Source organism: Pleurodeles waltl, chromosome 12 (genome assembly GCF_031143425.1).
Source record: "Pleurodeles waltl isolate 20211129_DDA chromosome 12, aPleWal1.hap1.20221129, whole genome shotgun sequence".
NCBI lineage: Eukaryota > Metazoa > Chordata > Amphibia > Caudata > Salamandridae > Pleurodeles > Pleurodeles waltl.
This window is the reverse complement of record NC_090451.1, coordinates 699,717,277-699,731,579: the sequence shown is the minus strand read 5'-3', so window position 1 is coordinate 699,731,579 and position 14,303 is coordinate 699,717,277. Positions and strand designations below refer to the sequence as shown.

The 14,303-nt window shown below is 42.3% G+C and overlaps 1 protein-coding gene across 1 annotated transcript in view; it reads left to right on the top strand.

The window, feature by feature from the left end:
• LOC138266898 (phosphatidylinositol 4,5-bisphosphate 3-kinase catalytic subunit alpha isoform-like) overlaps positions 1-14,303 on the top strand; it is a 146,995-nt gene that overhangs the window by 49,615 nt on the left and 83,077 nt on the right. The window contains exons 5-8 of the mRNA XM_069215630.1: positions 6,493-6,743; positions 7,135-7,377; positions 8,236-8,321; positions 10,877-10,982. Coding sequence (XP_069071731.1) covers positions 6,493-6,743; positions 7,135-7,377; positions 8,236-8,321; positions 10,877-10,982 — 686 coding nt within the window. The remainder of the gene's footprint in view (positions 1-6,492; positions 6,744-7,134; positions 7,378-8,235; positions 8,322-10,876; positions 10,983-14,303) is intronic.

Here is a 14,303-nt window from a genome sequence, read left to right as displayed (position 1 = left end):
CAGAGGTAACAGAGAGATGACGGAAGTGACACATGTTGTGAGGGATCCCCCCCCAGTCTCCCGAGCAGATCCCGTTGTGAATTGCATCTAAACTTTCAAGAACAAGGCATCAATGTGTCTCCTGGCATCCCGAGAAACTGGCGCAGCTTCTACCAGCTGCTGATGCGTAAGCCCAGCTGCCAAAGATGCACACCCACTGATGAACTCGCAGAGACACTACAACTACCATGGCTGAGCCTTCATCTGCATACGGCCTAGGACGCCTCAACGAAGCCACAGCTGCAGCAGCAGTTACGCAGAATGTGCCCACCAGAGTTTCATCTCCACCCAGTAGATGAAAACAGTGCCTAACCATGAATGGAATGAGGACTTTGCACACAGAGGAATCTGCTAAATGAAATTCTGCCCAGGTGAAGGTAAGTCTACGAAAGCCATTAAATTGATTTACGCCTCTAGCCAGTGGACCAATCCAGAGTGGTCTGCCCCTGTGCCTGAAACTCCCAGGGAGAGGAGATGGCAGGAGAGAGAGGGTAGAGCCTTCCTGGGGGCTGTAGATGGAAGTATAACTACCCTGGAACTTTACATCTGTTGAACTGTGTTATATTTCGTTTTGCTGTGAGATTTAAGTAATTTCTTTTTATATGGAAGATAAGCAGTTAGCTAAAATTATGTTAATGTGTCTGTTGGCTGACTGGGTTCTTGCCTCCACACTACGCGCCTGAGAAGCCTTTGACTGCTCACACTGATAATCTGAGAGTCAGTCTTGGAAAAGGTATACTGAGTCTGGTTTTCAGAGTCACAGGTGGACGCTCCCAATGATACCAATGGCAAGGGACACGATCACAATGTTAGGGAGCCACTAGCCTGCCTTGCTGGGTGCCCTCGGCCCCATATATTTGTTCAGACAAAATGTTTACTTGAAATATCACACAACCTGTTCTTCAATATATTCATGGCTGTTCACAAAGTTGACTAACACCTGTGAATAATTTACACCTGTAAGTTTGCTCTTACACTTTTGAGTGACTTTACTCCTTTTGGCTAGTCACCGTTTATGAGTGTAAAGTTACTTAAAAGTATAGACATGCGCATTTCCATCCCCTGAAACAGGGGCTGGAGTCAAAATTACGAGTGTAAGTTACATGAGTCAAAAAGGAGCAGTAGTAAGTCTACGACTACATGTTGCAGGCACTGATAGTGCTGCACCCTCCCATAGTAAATAACGGAGGCAAGAGCTTAAAAAAAGACCATATTCAGTAATGATTAAATAAATCAATTTATTCCAACTTTTTAAAATATCTTTACAACTGAAATCGAATGTATAAGCAATCATCTAAAAAAAACCACGGTATTTAAATTTAGAATATTTTAATAACCTTTTGTGAATTTAAAAACGAATGTAACATCCATTTGTAATAAAATATAAGTAAATCACATTTACGTCTACACATCACTGTTAATCATGAATACATAATACAGAAATATAATTGTTTCATTTCAGATGGGATTTTTTTAAATTCAAACTTCTTTTTTTTTATTGAATAAGTTTAAAATAATTCCATATTTTATTCAGAACTACCTTAATTTCAACAATTTTCTTTGTCCACGCATCTACTAAAAATAGGGGTCATGTACTCCTAAGATATAAGAATAATAGCAAAATCTGTACTGCTAAATTAAACACATCAACAAGCAGTTAGCAATGTTAGCAAAATAGACACTTGAATCAGTTTAATGTAAGTCAGGTTAAAAAGTGTTGTGGCTTGTACTGTGTAGAAATATGAGACATTTTATTATTCCTGCAGTGACCTTTAGCGTGGAAAAACAAACATATTGTCATAAATATCTCCTTTCTGCTTGTATGGTTCTTGTCTCAATAAACAGGAAGAATCAAGAAATCAATGATTAAGTAAATGTAATGTTCCCAGCCTTCATAGGCGGCCTTCACTGCACGAGAGAGCTGCAGTTATATGCTTAGTGACCCTTGCTGGTGCAACTCTTATTAAGGCTCTTGCCACTGTTGGCAGTAATCTGCATATATACAGGAATGGTGTGTGCAAGATGGAGGATGAGCGTTCCAAACATTGAACAATCCCGTGCCCCACTTCTTCATCCATTTTCTCCCTTTGTTTCAAGAACTGTCTGGAGCGAATGAACACGGTTCCAGCCAAAGCCCAAAGGAAGGCATGTACGTGCAGCCATTGACCATTACCATGCATTGTGGATGATGACGTTTCCAGACACCTCTAGGAGAGTGGCCCACACTGAGTGGCTGATCATGTAAACTGTGATATGCACTTGCTTTGATGGGCTGTGTGCTGCTCCCCACCTGTGCGGCATTTGCGATATAAGCTAGAGCAGTGGTTCCCAACCTGTGGTCCGGGGACCCCTGGGGGTCCGCAAAGCCTTCTCAGGGGGTCCGCGACTGCTTAGAAAATGTAAAAATATTAACAAATATTTACAAATTAGGTCCCCAGCTTCTAGTAATGATTCAGGCAGGGGTCCCCGGATTCCAATGATGATATAGTGGGGGTCCCGGGGTTCCATTAATGTTAAAGTGGGGGTCCACAGAAATCAAAAAGTTGGGAACCATTTAGCTAGAGCGGCTCACCACCTCACTCATCTTTTAAACTTAGACCTGTGTCATCTCTGTTGCTCTCGGTGTCTCCTGTGTCCGAAGCTTCATGCTTCCCACTTCCTCTTAGCCAGTACTAAGCCCACTGAACATCCGATGGCCCTGCTACTGACCTTGCCCATCTAAAAGCCCACACTCCAGAGACATGGACCAGAGCCCTGAAGCATGCTTTACCAATCAGAATGGGTTGTCTAGAAGTGAACTCAGTAGAAAAAGATTTTCTTGATTATCTGCTTAAGCCATACCCCCTCACAGAGTTGGAGACAGACTGCTGAAAGATCAAATTCTACAAGTTCAGTGAGAAGAGTGGTGACTCTACCCTGCAAGCAGAGTCCTCTCTGATCTAAATATAGCTTTCCTTTTTCACTGACCTGCTTTGTCTGTTAGCTCAGCACCTGGTTGAATAATTAGCAACTGATCAAATTACTTTCCTGGTCAACTGGGAGCCCTGTGTTCCCTCTGGGACTTGCACACCTTTTGTAACCACATGTAACCCTAAACCAGTAGGCATGCCTCCTTGGCTTCCATTAATGCACATTCAAATTACAAGACTCTGTCCTCTTCTTGTGTATCTACTATCAGAACTATGAAGTTTGGCAGCAAATCCTAACCAATACAGAAGTATACAAAGTAATCAGTTGCGGTGGAAATGTATTTTTTGATACAGTACTTTTCATTGTAGGTGAACGTATGAAAGTTTATTATTATTTGGGGTGGGCCATTCCTCAGGGAATAATGAAACTAACTTGTCAGAGTGAACCCCAAAAGTCACTAAATTAACCTGTGCTCAACACTCTCATCGCTATGGTACAGAGCAGACAAACTTAACTCAAGGCAATGTGTAATGTATTTGTACCAAAACAGTAAAAGTCAGGACACCAAAGAATAAAAATCCCAAATTAGAAAAATAAAATAAAACTTAATAAACAAAAAGACTGTAAAATGCCAAAAATACAGCCAGGAAACAGTAAATGCCATTAATGTTTTAGTGAGTTGGATTTTTAATAAATATGATTTTTTTTTTTCTTTCAGTGTCTGTTTTTGCTGTTTACTGTTAGAAGTTACAGATTTAAGTTCATAATCTGTACTTTGGCATTTTCTAGGATCCAAATGCAGCCCAGCCACTGAAAATAGCTTTTGAGGCCTAGTCACTGGAGGAACATGTAAACTCTTTTGCATATTTTCCACTTTTAAATGTCAGAAACCCTACCTTGTGGGGAACAAGGTGTACTTAATAGTAACTTATTAATATTTTAAAGCAGGGTTTCCCGCCTGTCTAAAAGCGTTATTTTGACAAGTTTGACAGCAGGTTTTAGGCTGCTGCTGCCAGGCTACACGTGGTAAGCCTGAAGTCATGTTTTCCAGGGCCACTCAATGGAGGGTATGATTGACACTGCATTTCACAGGTGGCATTTATCTTCCAGGCTCTGGGTGCATTTTCCACACATATACTAAGTAAAATATATCAATCTGGGAAGCCAATATAGCCGTGTGTAAAGGAGGAGAATAGGTATCTTACTCCCGTTGGGAAGGGGAAAAATGTAAAGAGTTCAAACACCAGCAAAAAGAGAGTCCACAAAAAGGCCAATAACCTGGGGTGACCATGCAGAGAAGGCAGATTTGCTATAGTGTACATTAACCTTTTTTAATATTGTGCCACTGGACTGCTGTTCTCATGTTTCATTATGTTGGTTCTGCGTTTCTACATTGTTGGTGTGTTCTGGACTTGATGACTCGCTAATGTCAATTAACATCTAACGATGAACATTACGTAGAGTCAAAAGGTTACAATCCTGATTTCATTGTTGTGCTGTGTTAGTACTATGGTCATGGTATTACTGTCAGTGTCTTTAGGGGAATACACTTCTCACTGTGAGATTATTGGTTTTACTGTGTTATTGGCATGTTCCATTTCTTTGTTTTTTTAACGCTTGTAATGGTAATATATTTTATATAGTGACTTTATATTACATATGTTGTTTAATCATAATTTGTTACAGCTGTGATAATTGTGTTGTACTGCACCTAGAATCGCCCTGTTTCACCACCCTGAATGCTCTTCTATGTGTCCTCCTAGAATCTTGGGGGCATCATGAGACCAGCTTTCTACTGTATATCTTGCAACCAGAGCACTGGTTGCTAGCGATCATCTGCATTTTGTCTTTAAGAGTGCTCAGTAGCCATTTCACTTGTGTGCTCCAGAGACTGGCTCTGGCACTTCCAAAGATGCTCCCTGTTGTGGCTGTAAGTGATTTAGAGATAGTTGGGGCTGGCTGCAGGTGATGAAGATCACTTAATACGTTCACTGTGCTGCTTGTAGGTGGTTTGTAGACCTCCTTGGGCTGGCGTCCTAGGCAGGCTGGAAGTATTGTAGCCTCCGTTTAAAGATCCTTCAGCTGGCTGGTAGTGGCATGGCCTTGTGTGATGCACCTTGGGCTGCCCCTAGGTGGTGCAGGCATCACACAATATTCACTGTCCCCTCTGAAAGAAAGTAGATTTGGTTACTGATATCATTCTGTGCTGTCTACAAGTTTTGTAGGTGACTAGAAAGACAACTAAAAGCATCATACAAACTTCTTTTTCTATCTCTAATTGGCTTGAGCCTCGCCCATTGTTATCCGGGTCAGCTGGAAGTGGTTCCGGTCTCCTTGAAACTGATCTTTGTGGTGTCTAGGCTTCTAACCGGGATCCCTGGAAAAGTTAAAGTCAAAGCTCATGGGTCACAAAAGTGTTGTAAGCATCTGCAGAGCTTTCTGTGACATCTGGATAGGGTATACATCGTCTACTTAGCGTCTTGTGTAAGTTGCAATTAATGATGATTCTACTTTTTTTGTAAAATTAATTTTTATTGATAATAAATGAAGGCAGGCACATCAAGAAGATACCAAACTGTCAATGCAGTATGTAGTTCATAATATATTTCTTTACAGCAGTGTTTGCCTGGTAAGTGATCACAAGGGTTCTAAATTCCAGTGTTGTATGGGACAGCCATCGTGGGACAGGTAATCATATCTAAGTGTCTGCCAAAGCATAATTGAGGATTGTTATGAAGTTTTATTGGCTGGATGCAAGTGGTGTAAATGTCTCAGAAAGCTCTTTGTAGCTTGCAAGTTGAAAGCCATTCAGGGCTGCAAGCTGTGTAGACCCCACAAGCCTTCCTGGTTTGGCTTTAATAGGTGTTGATCTCATGAAGCTGTTTGGGCTAGTTAATGCAGTTTAGGGCTTGCAGTGTTCCAGGAGTTCATTGTATTTGTTAAAGAATACTCACTGCGCTGTTTTGAAAAGCAAGACTTCCCACAAAGCTCCTTCAGTTGGTTGTTATTGGTGTAAGTCGCTTTTGAAGCACCTTAGACTAACTGTTAGTATTATCAGCCTCCTACAAAACTCTTTTGATTTGCTTCCATCTCATTTGCCTCCTTGATACTTTTTGGATACATTGGAAGTAGGGTAGTCTTATTCAAATCAATTTGGACATGCCTTGCATGGTGCAGACTTCATATAAAAGTCATTGGTTTTGTTGGACTTTTTGAAGCACTATAGAAGACTGTAAATTGTGTATGCCTCATACAAACACGTTTTAGTGATAAGAGGTGTATGCTTCTTGCAAAGCCTTTGGACAAGATGTGAGTGTGGGTAGTGTAGACCTTGTACAAAGATGCTTGAATGCCAAAGTGCTGTGTACTTTTTTACAAATCTCTTTTTGGCCATCTGCAAGAAACAGAACTTCCCTCAAGCCTTTTTATGCTGGTGTACAAGTTGTGTACTCAATTGTTTCTGTAAGAAATTTTAGTTTGGAAGACCTATTGTAGTTGTCGCTGCTTTTCTGCTTACTTGGCTTACCCTTTCCTGCCCCTCAGGAGGCATCATCGTAACCATTTGGGTGATCGTATCACCCACCAATGACAAGCAGAAGTACACTCTGAAGATTCCGCACAACTACCTCCCGGAGCAGGTGATCGCAGACGCCATCCGCAAGAAGACTCGCAGCATGCACCTTTCCCCAGAACAGCTCAAGCTCTGCGTACTGGAGTATCAGGGCAAGTACATCCTCAAGGTCTGCGGCTGTGATGAGTACTTGCTGGAGAAGTACCCGCTTAGCCAATACAAGGTAAACAGCTTGCTGCAATGCTGCCTTTCAGCAGTCACTTCTGTGCAGCTTTTCTTATGTCCAGAGAAACCTCTTCCAGAGATATTGCTTGTCTGTCACACAGAATGTGATGGCATATTAGAACCCTTCGGCATCAATCCTGCTAATGTTCTACATACCTTTACTGGCAAATCGTGCTGTGTCCCCTGCTTTGTCCTTTCTAAGTACTAATGATTTTCTTGCATGTGAAAGATGTTGAATTCCTTTACTGTTTTTGGCTCATCTCCTACCTCAGGAAGTTGTTTTCCTTGTACAGTATGTGCTTTTCCCAAAAATGTATTTTCTAATGTTATGCACAGGTCCTGATGTTATGTTTTTTTCCTGCTATTTTGGGTGTCTGCATCTTGTGCAGTACATCAGGAACTGTATTAGCCTTGGCCGCCTACCGCACCTCATGCTGATGTCCAAGGACAGCCTGTACAGCCAACTACCGGCCAACGTCTTCGTCATGCCGTCCTATGCCCGCCGCTCTGCCACCTCCTCATACATGAACGGCGATGCACCTGCCAAGTCCCTGTGGTCCATCAACAGCCTGTTGCGCATAAAGATTCTTTGTGCTACATACGTGAATGTCAACATACGGGACATTGATAAGGTGAGCTTTGTTTCAGATGGGCAGGTGTATGATCCTCTTAACTTGACCAGCCGATGCAGGTAGTCTAGTCGGACCATTGATTAAAGGAGCAGTTCCTCCTTCACAGCCTTTTTTTGATTCGTCTTCTCAGCTTTCTTTTACTCTTGCATCCAGACATTGCCTGCTTTCAAGCAAGTGGGATGGTCTTCTAATGTAAAGGTCAAGTATATGTGGCTGACCACAAAAATGAGGCTAGAGAGTCACGTCCATTCAGCCACACATCCTGTCCTTTAGCTCCTGCGGCCAGAGCAGGATGCAATTAGTGACATGGAGTTTGTGAATAAGAGGTCTGAGTGGTACTAGAATGCGTTAGGTTGTTGCCCAATGCCCCATTCACGAATAAAGTAATGTTTTAGTTGGTGAGACTTTGTTGCTTTTGAAGTAAGAGAGCACAAGGGGCCTTTTCTTTCGTGAACTACATTTTAGCTCAGCGTGAGGAAGGTGGAGGAGCTGCTGTCATAAAAAGTCCCTGAAAATACAAGCCAAAGACTTGTGAGACTGGAAAATATAACCTAATAAGGCTAGGAAAATTAATTCCAGGCTGACTATTACCGTATTATTCTATAATTTGCACATTTCATTTTGTCATGTTTGTCACTCTTATTGTCCTGATAGCTTTTATTTTGATCCTGTGACTACACTGTTTTTGTGCACTGCCATCATGCCACAAAGTAATTCTGCTTAATAGTGCCCCAAAAAGCATGTTTATCCAGGAATCGGGGAGACTGATGTCCAGTGAATAAATTTAGTGAAGAGCTATCTTTGTCTTCCATTTTTTCTTTGACAGGAGTTTCTCACTGTATTTTGTTTTTTCCTTAGATTTACGTTCGGACAGGAATTTACCACGGTGGAGAGCCTCTCTGTGACAATGTGAACACACAACGGGTCCCCTGCTCTAACCCTAGGTAACAAGCCTCAATGACACTGGTAGCCACCTCCTCGCTCCTAATGTACTGCTTAGACAGTGGTTCACAGCCTTGCTGCATAAGAATAGCCAGACTTTATCCTGCCTCTATCACCAATGCTGATTAAAGAGATGTTCAGTTATTTAAAATTTCCAACTTGACTACATATAGAGTTCCTCGGCCGTGAGTTGCTGTAAAGCCCCTTCAAGGACTACGTAAGTCAGTGGATCAGATGCTGGATACAGAAATCTGTGTAACCAGCAAGTCACAGGCTCTAATCCAAGCAACAACCTTTCATACTTTTAATCTTGGTAAAAGGCAGGTTGTTAAGTTGGAGTTTATTTAGAACTTTATTTACATTAAGTAGCCTTGGTTGTTCATGACAGTGCATGGGTACCTCCAGCACCTCCTTAGAGTATGAACCTGTTTTTTATATAACAGGATCTAGAGTTCAGTTTCGATATGATTGCCATTGAGCTCCCAGACTCCAAAAAGTCTGGTGCTTGGAAGGGAAACAGGTTCTTGTAATTCATCCCAAACTTAACCCTGGTAGTTTGGCATAAGCAACAAGGCTTTAAAATTTCATGTGATACATGATTAGAAACACCAAAACAACACTACGGTTAAGAATAAAATGAGATGAAAATCTCCAACCCAATGTAACTAAAAAAACTATTTAATTAATACAATGGCACACAATGCTACACATCTAATGTACTGATCGGGGGACATGAATAAACTAATTGTGAAGGTTTTTTTTTATTCTTATATGGGTTTCTGAAAGTGACAAAATGAATCACTTAAGTGTGCTTCTGATCCTCATACATGGCCGTTTGGGGCAGCTAGGGGAATGCTTTTAGAAAAAAAGTTTTAAGAAAATGTTTCCCTTCAAAAACAAAGTTGCTCTCTCTTGCAATAGCAAATGCCCTAGTTTTAAAAGCAGCAGATAAATACATGTCTAGATCATTACAACTGTAGGTTCTCTCATGATTCTCCCAAACTTTAAGGGATTTGTCCTTGGACAGGAGGACACCGGTACACACGGCAAAATGCTTTTCCCCAATACTTTCAGGATGACTGCCAAAAGTACAGGTACTACTGATCTTGCAGCTTTTCTTGTAAGTAATGTGGCCCTTTTGTCTCTTGGGTCTTCCACAATTCCTAGACACTGAGCAACAGGTTTCACAGTGGTTACAAAAGTCTGGAAAGACTTGCAGGTCAACCAAGTGCAGCTATCCTGCACCGCAGAAGAATGTTTCTGATCACACGGAAGCTTTAGTCCTACTCCTCAGCCCATCTTTGGGTGGTCAAGAAATCTTCCAGCAGAGCAGTATTGTAGTCTCTTCTTTATTTCAAGCAGACCTGTTCCTTGGGAGTGATGGTCATTACTGATATAGATGTTTAAACCAGCAGTGAAATAGCCAATCTCACTAAGTGAATCACAGGACACTACCTGCTCATTCCCGCTTTCCCTTTCCAACAGTATGATTCAGGATCTGTTTGCCAGGGCTGACTTACTTCCCACAGTGCTGTGTTCTCAAGGTGCTATACGAGTATAAGAAATCCAGTTTGATGTGGTTCCCTTAAAGACAGGAATAGAGCAACTTTAAAAAGGTCACTCTTGCAAAATATAAAATAAAAATCCCTGTTACCTAATTATTAACTTTCTTATTTTTTTCCAAGCTAAAGTTAGAAAGAAATAAATGTTTGTAACTGCACAACTTAAAACTGTGGGGTTTCTTTAGTAACAGGTGTTGCATGTTAATCCTTTCAAGAGCACTGTGTAGCCAGGCCACAGGTTTATAAGGCATGCTGACAGCTGACTTTGATAGTGTAAACTTGGCATACTGAGTGCAACAGATGGTATTCTAATCCAACTAGATGGTTCAGTTTTCTCCACCAGGCCTGGCCTGTTGTGTGCCACATTACTGCTTTCAGTCCATGGTTTTGATTCAGGTGTGAGCGGCGAAAGGTGCACTGCACACGTGGTATTTGCTGTTTTAGCAGCCCACATTATTTGTGCACACTTTTAGGATGACATAACGACATTAAGTACGCCAAGAAACTGCCAAAATAGTTAATGTGTTTTAGAGAAAGGAGCATGCAGGCTATATGTATCAAATTATATCTATATAGTGCAACAGCTCACTGTACATCATGGGTGGTGTTGGACAAAGTTGCAATATTGTATAAGTCTAGTGGGAGGTTACTTATTTGACTTATACAATTACAACATCTCACAAACCTACAATTACATTTCATATATTTACATTTTTACGCCAGAGAAATTAAGAGATTTGGCCAAAAGCACACAATTTACTTTCAGTGCAAAGTTCAGGGCTCAAACCTAGGGATCAGGTTCCAAATTTGATAGTTGAGCCACTAGTGCTCAGTTCTTAATGGCTGGAGGTGAAAAACACCAGCTATCCAAGTCCTTGAAAGTCAAGACATTCAGAGGAAATGCAGAGAAAATTAAGTTTTCCTAAAGGGGTGATGATGTCTGTGTTTGCTTTGTCCTTGACATTGACTCTGCCTTTTGTTCTCTCAATACACAGGTGGAATGAGTGGCTGTCATACGATATTTACTTGACGGATCTGCCCCGTGCTGCACGCCTCTGCCTCTCTATCTGCTCAGTGAAAGGCCGGAAAGGTGCCAAAGAGGTACTGGCCCTGTGAGTTATAGATTGAAACCGTTTGGGGATTAGGTGGGTGGCCCTGTCCTGAATCTGTTCTATTCATGCCAGATTGTAAGGAAAATGGTTGGACCATTCCAGCTCCCTCACTGTGGGTTAACGTGATTGCAGTCTTGGGGCAGGGTGGTGTTCTAGGTTCTCTGCTGTGGACATTTCCGGTGCACATTGATATCTAGAGTTGCAATTACTGTGGGTGCAATTCAGGTATTATTTTATAAGAAAACGTTGACAGAAAAGCTTTTTTTTATTAAGCTTTCTTACATTAATTTCTATGAGAGTATTTATTTACTTGACTGACATAGCATACAACAATAGGAAACTGCTATGGTGCTCTGATTGTCTACAAACCAACATTTCAGGGACCTTGAGCATCCATGAAAACGTTTTGGTGACAGTCAAGCTAGAAGTTGTTAAAAGGATTCATGACAAACTTGCATTCAAAAATAATAGTGGCCATACTTCATATATCTCTTGTTCACTGTTAAGTTATTAAGATTTGTAGGGTGCTTTATCATCAATACGGGTATCTCAGTGCCAAGCGAGTAGGGCAGTCAGGCTGCTATGGAAGGCAAGAGGGGGAGCATACATGGGGATACCTATGTATAAGGAAGCACCATAGTCCAGAAGGCTGGTTATAAGGGTCTGAATAATAGACTTACATGAATTGACTGAAAGCCACATTTTAAGGTTGCCGAAACTGATGGTTGATGCCAATGTAATCAGCTCGGCAATTGTGAGATTATTGTCAAGGATAATCCTGAGGATTTTGGCAGAGTAGGTGGGGTATGGGAGGAGGCCAACTTCCTGTGTCCACCAGATATCGCCTCAAAAGAAAGTGGAGTTACCAAAGAGATGAGTTCATTCTTGTTGCTGTTCAGCTTCAGACAGTGTTCGTGCATCCAGTTGGCTGCATCTAAGATACAGGTATTAAGTCTAATTTGACTGTTGACTATATTGTCTGAGATAGACCTGATAAGATGTGCATAGGAGATGATTCTGAGATGGTGTTTGACAAGGCACTAATCATTTAAAGCTGTAGAGGCCTCTTTGTATGCTATCTCACAATAACTTATCAATCCTACAATATGTTAGTGGAATGTGTGTATATAGAAACACATGCTGTGCATACTTCCGCTATCTAGTGTTGGGCTTTGCTGTGTAAAACTTGTTTTTCTTTTAAGTAAGTCTTTTCAAGTAACAGGATCTAGTGACACCACCCTCTGGTGGTAATGAGCATGGGCATTGGCTCCATTGACTGATTGTTATTTTCTCCGCTGTCATGTTCAGACATGTCAAGGTGTGTACCAGTTCGATCCCGCGTGTTGTTCTCGCCAGGCCTTCTCATCTGTTCTTTGTTGGTTGATCAAAACTGTCTTTATCTTTTTCATTCTCCAACGTTGTGTTCCTTCCACTTTGCGTCGATCAACAGCCTCTCGAGTCCTGCGTTTGAGTCGAGAATGTCCTTGTAGTTGAATGGATTCCATTTAGGTTCTGCCATACTTGCCATGGACCCAAGAACCGACCTCCACGAGGTTGGCAACCTTTGCCTGTCTTCAGATCACCGTGAAGACTCTAGTTAGGCATGTCTTGCATTTCAGAACAAGAAAAGCCTTCAAAATTCATGCACAGGTGATGCTTCTCCTCCAGACTGGGAGAGCAAATTGATGCTGGGAGTAAAAGGATAGCAGCATAGGCCTCTACCCATTTGTGCATCAACAACTCCATCAAACTACTATCACGTTATAAATGAGCACATTGAGATCAGATGGCGGACCTAGTCCAACATCTCCCAGAGCAGTTCCGCAGTACATACCAACATACGTGGTACACTGGATGTGGCTGACACAGCTGCTCGTGGCATTAATAACAGCGTCTTATTGTGTCACCACACCTGATTGCACGTGTTTGATTTTAAACCAGAGGTCCAGCAGCATCTTTTGAATGTACCCTTCGATGGGCAGCATCTCTTTGGCCCTCAGGTCGATGAGATGCTAGAAAAAAAATCAAGGACATTGACACGACCTAAGCATTGGGTGCCCTACAGACACCCACTCCATGTTGCTCCTTTTCTTGCTCCTAGTACTGTGGAGCAACAGAAAACTCCACCACAGAAACCTTCTTCACCTTCTCAAGACCCATGCAGCAATTTCATTCCCTTAGCTACTGCAAGGATGGCTAAAGGGGCAATAACGGCAAGGGTAGTGGACATTTAGCTGCTCCAAAAGGGCCTGCCCTTCCAAAACAATGACACTCTACCTTTCCCCCCACCCCACCAAAAACATAACACCTGTTGGGGGGAAGGTGGCAGGGGATTCTGGCCCATTGGTAAGAAATCACCTCTGACTTTTGGGTTGTTGACACTATACAACAGGGATAATGTTTGGAATTCACTCAACTCTACCAAACGTTGCTCCCCGTCACCACAGAATGTCCACAGAACATTTGCAACTCCTTCAGGGGGAGATTCAAGCCCTCCTTGCCAAAGGTGTTGTAGAACCAGTTCTAAAACAACACCATGAAAAAGGGGTCTATTCCTATGTCCTTTCTCATCCCCCAAAAAGTATGTCTCCTTCCAACCCATCCCTGATCCCAGGCCCCTCAACAAATACATGCTGTTGGAGCACTTCCACATTGTGTCTCTACAGGATGTCATACCACTGCTCCAGGAAGTCACAGCCTTTGATCTGAAGGACGCCTATTTCTACATACCCATCTAACTAGAGCATCAAAGATACCTAAAGTTTTTTGTGAGTGGACAACATTACCAGCTTCAAATTACTTCTGTTCGGGGTTACCACTGCCCGAAGGGTTTTTACCAAATGTCTAGCAGTGGTAGCAGCTCATCTGAGGACGAGTGGCATCAATGCATTTCCTTACCTGGATAGCTGTCTGATCGAGAGCGCCATGCACCAGCTATGCTGAGGGCATACCCATAAAACCATCACGGTCTAGGTTTCACAATCTGTCTGACCAAATCCCACCGCCAACCCCTTCATGTGCAGACTTACCTCTGGGCCATCCTAGACTCAAGGGTGGGAGGCGTTCACCAGCCTAGCAAGAGTGCAAGCCTTCCAAAAAGTGCTGCTGCTTTTTCTGTCATGTCATCAAGGAACAGTCGGAACTGTGATGCAATTGCTCGGCATGATGGCATCTTGCTTAGCCATAGTCCTCATGTCAGATTGCACATGCACCCATAACAGGAATCCTTAGCAGCAGAGTTGTCTCAAGTGGAGGGTCATCTGGAGGATTTAGTGTTGGTTTGGGGCCGTACACATTGCCCTCTGCAGTG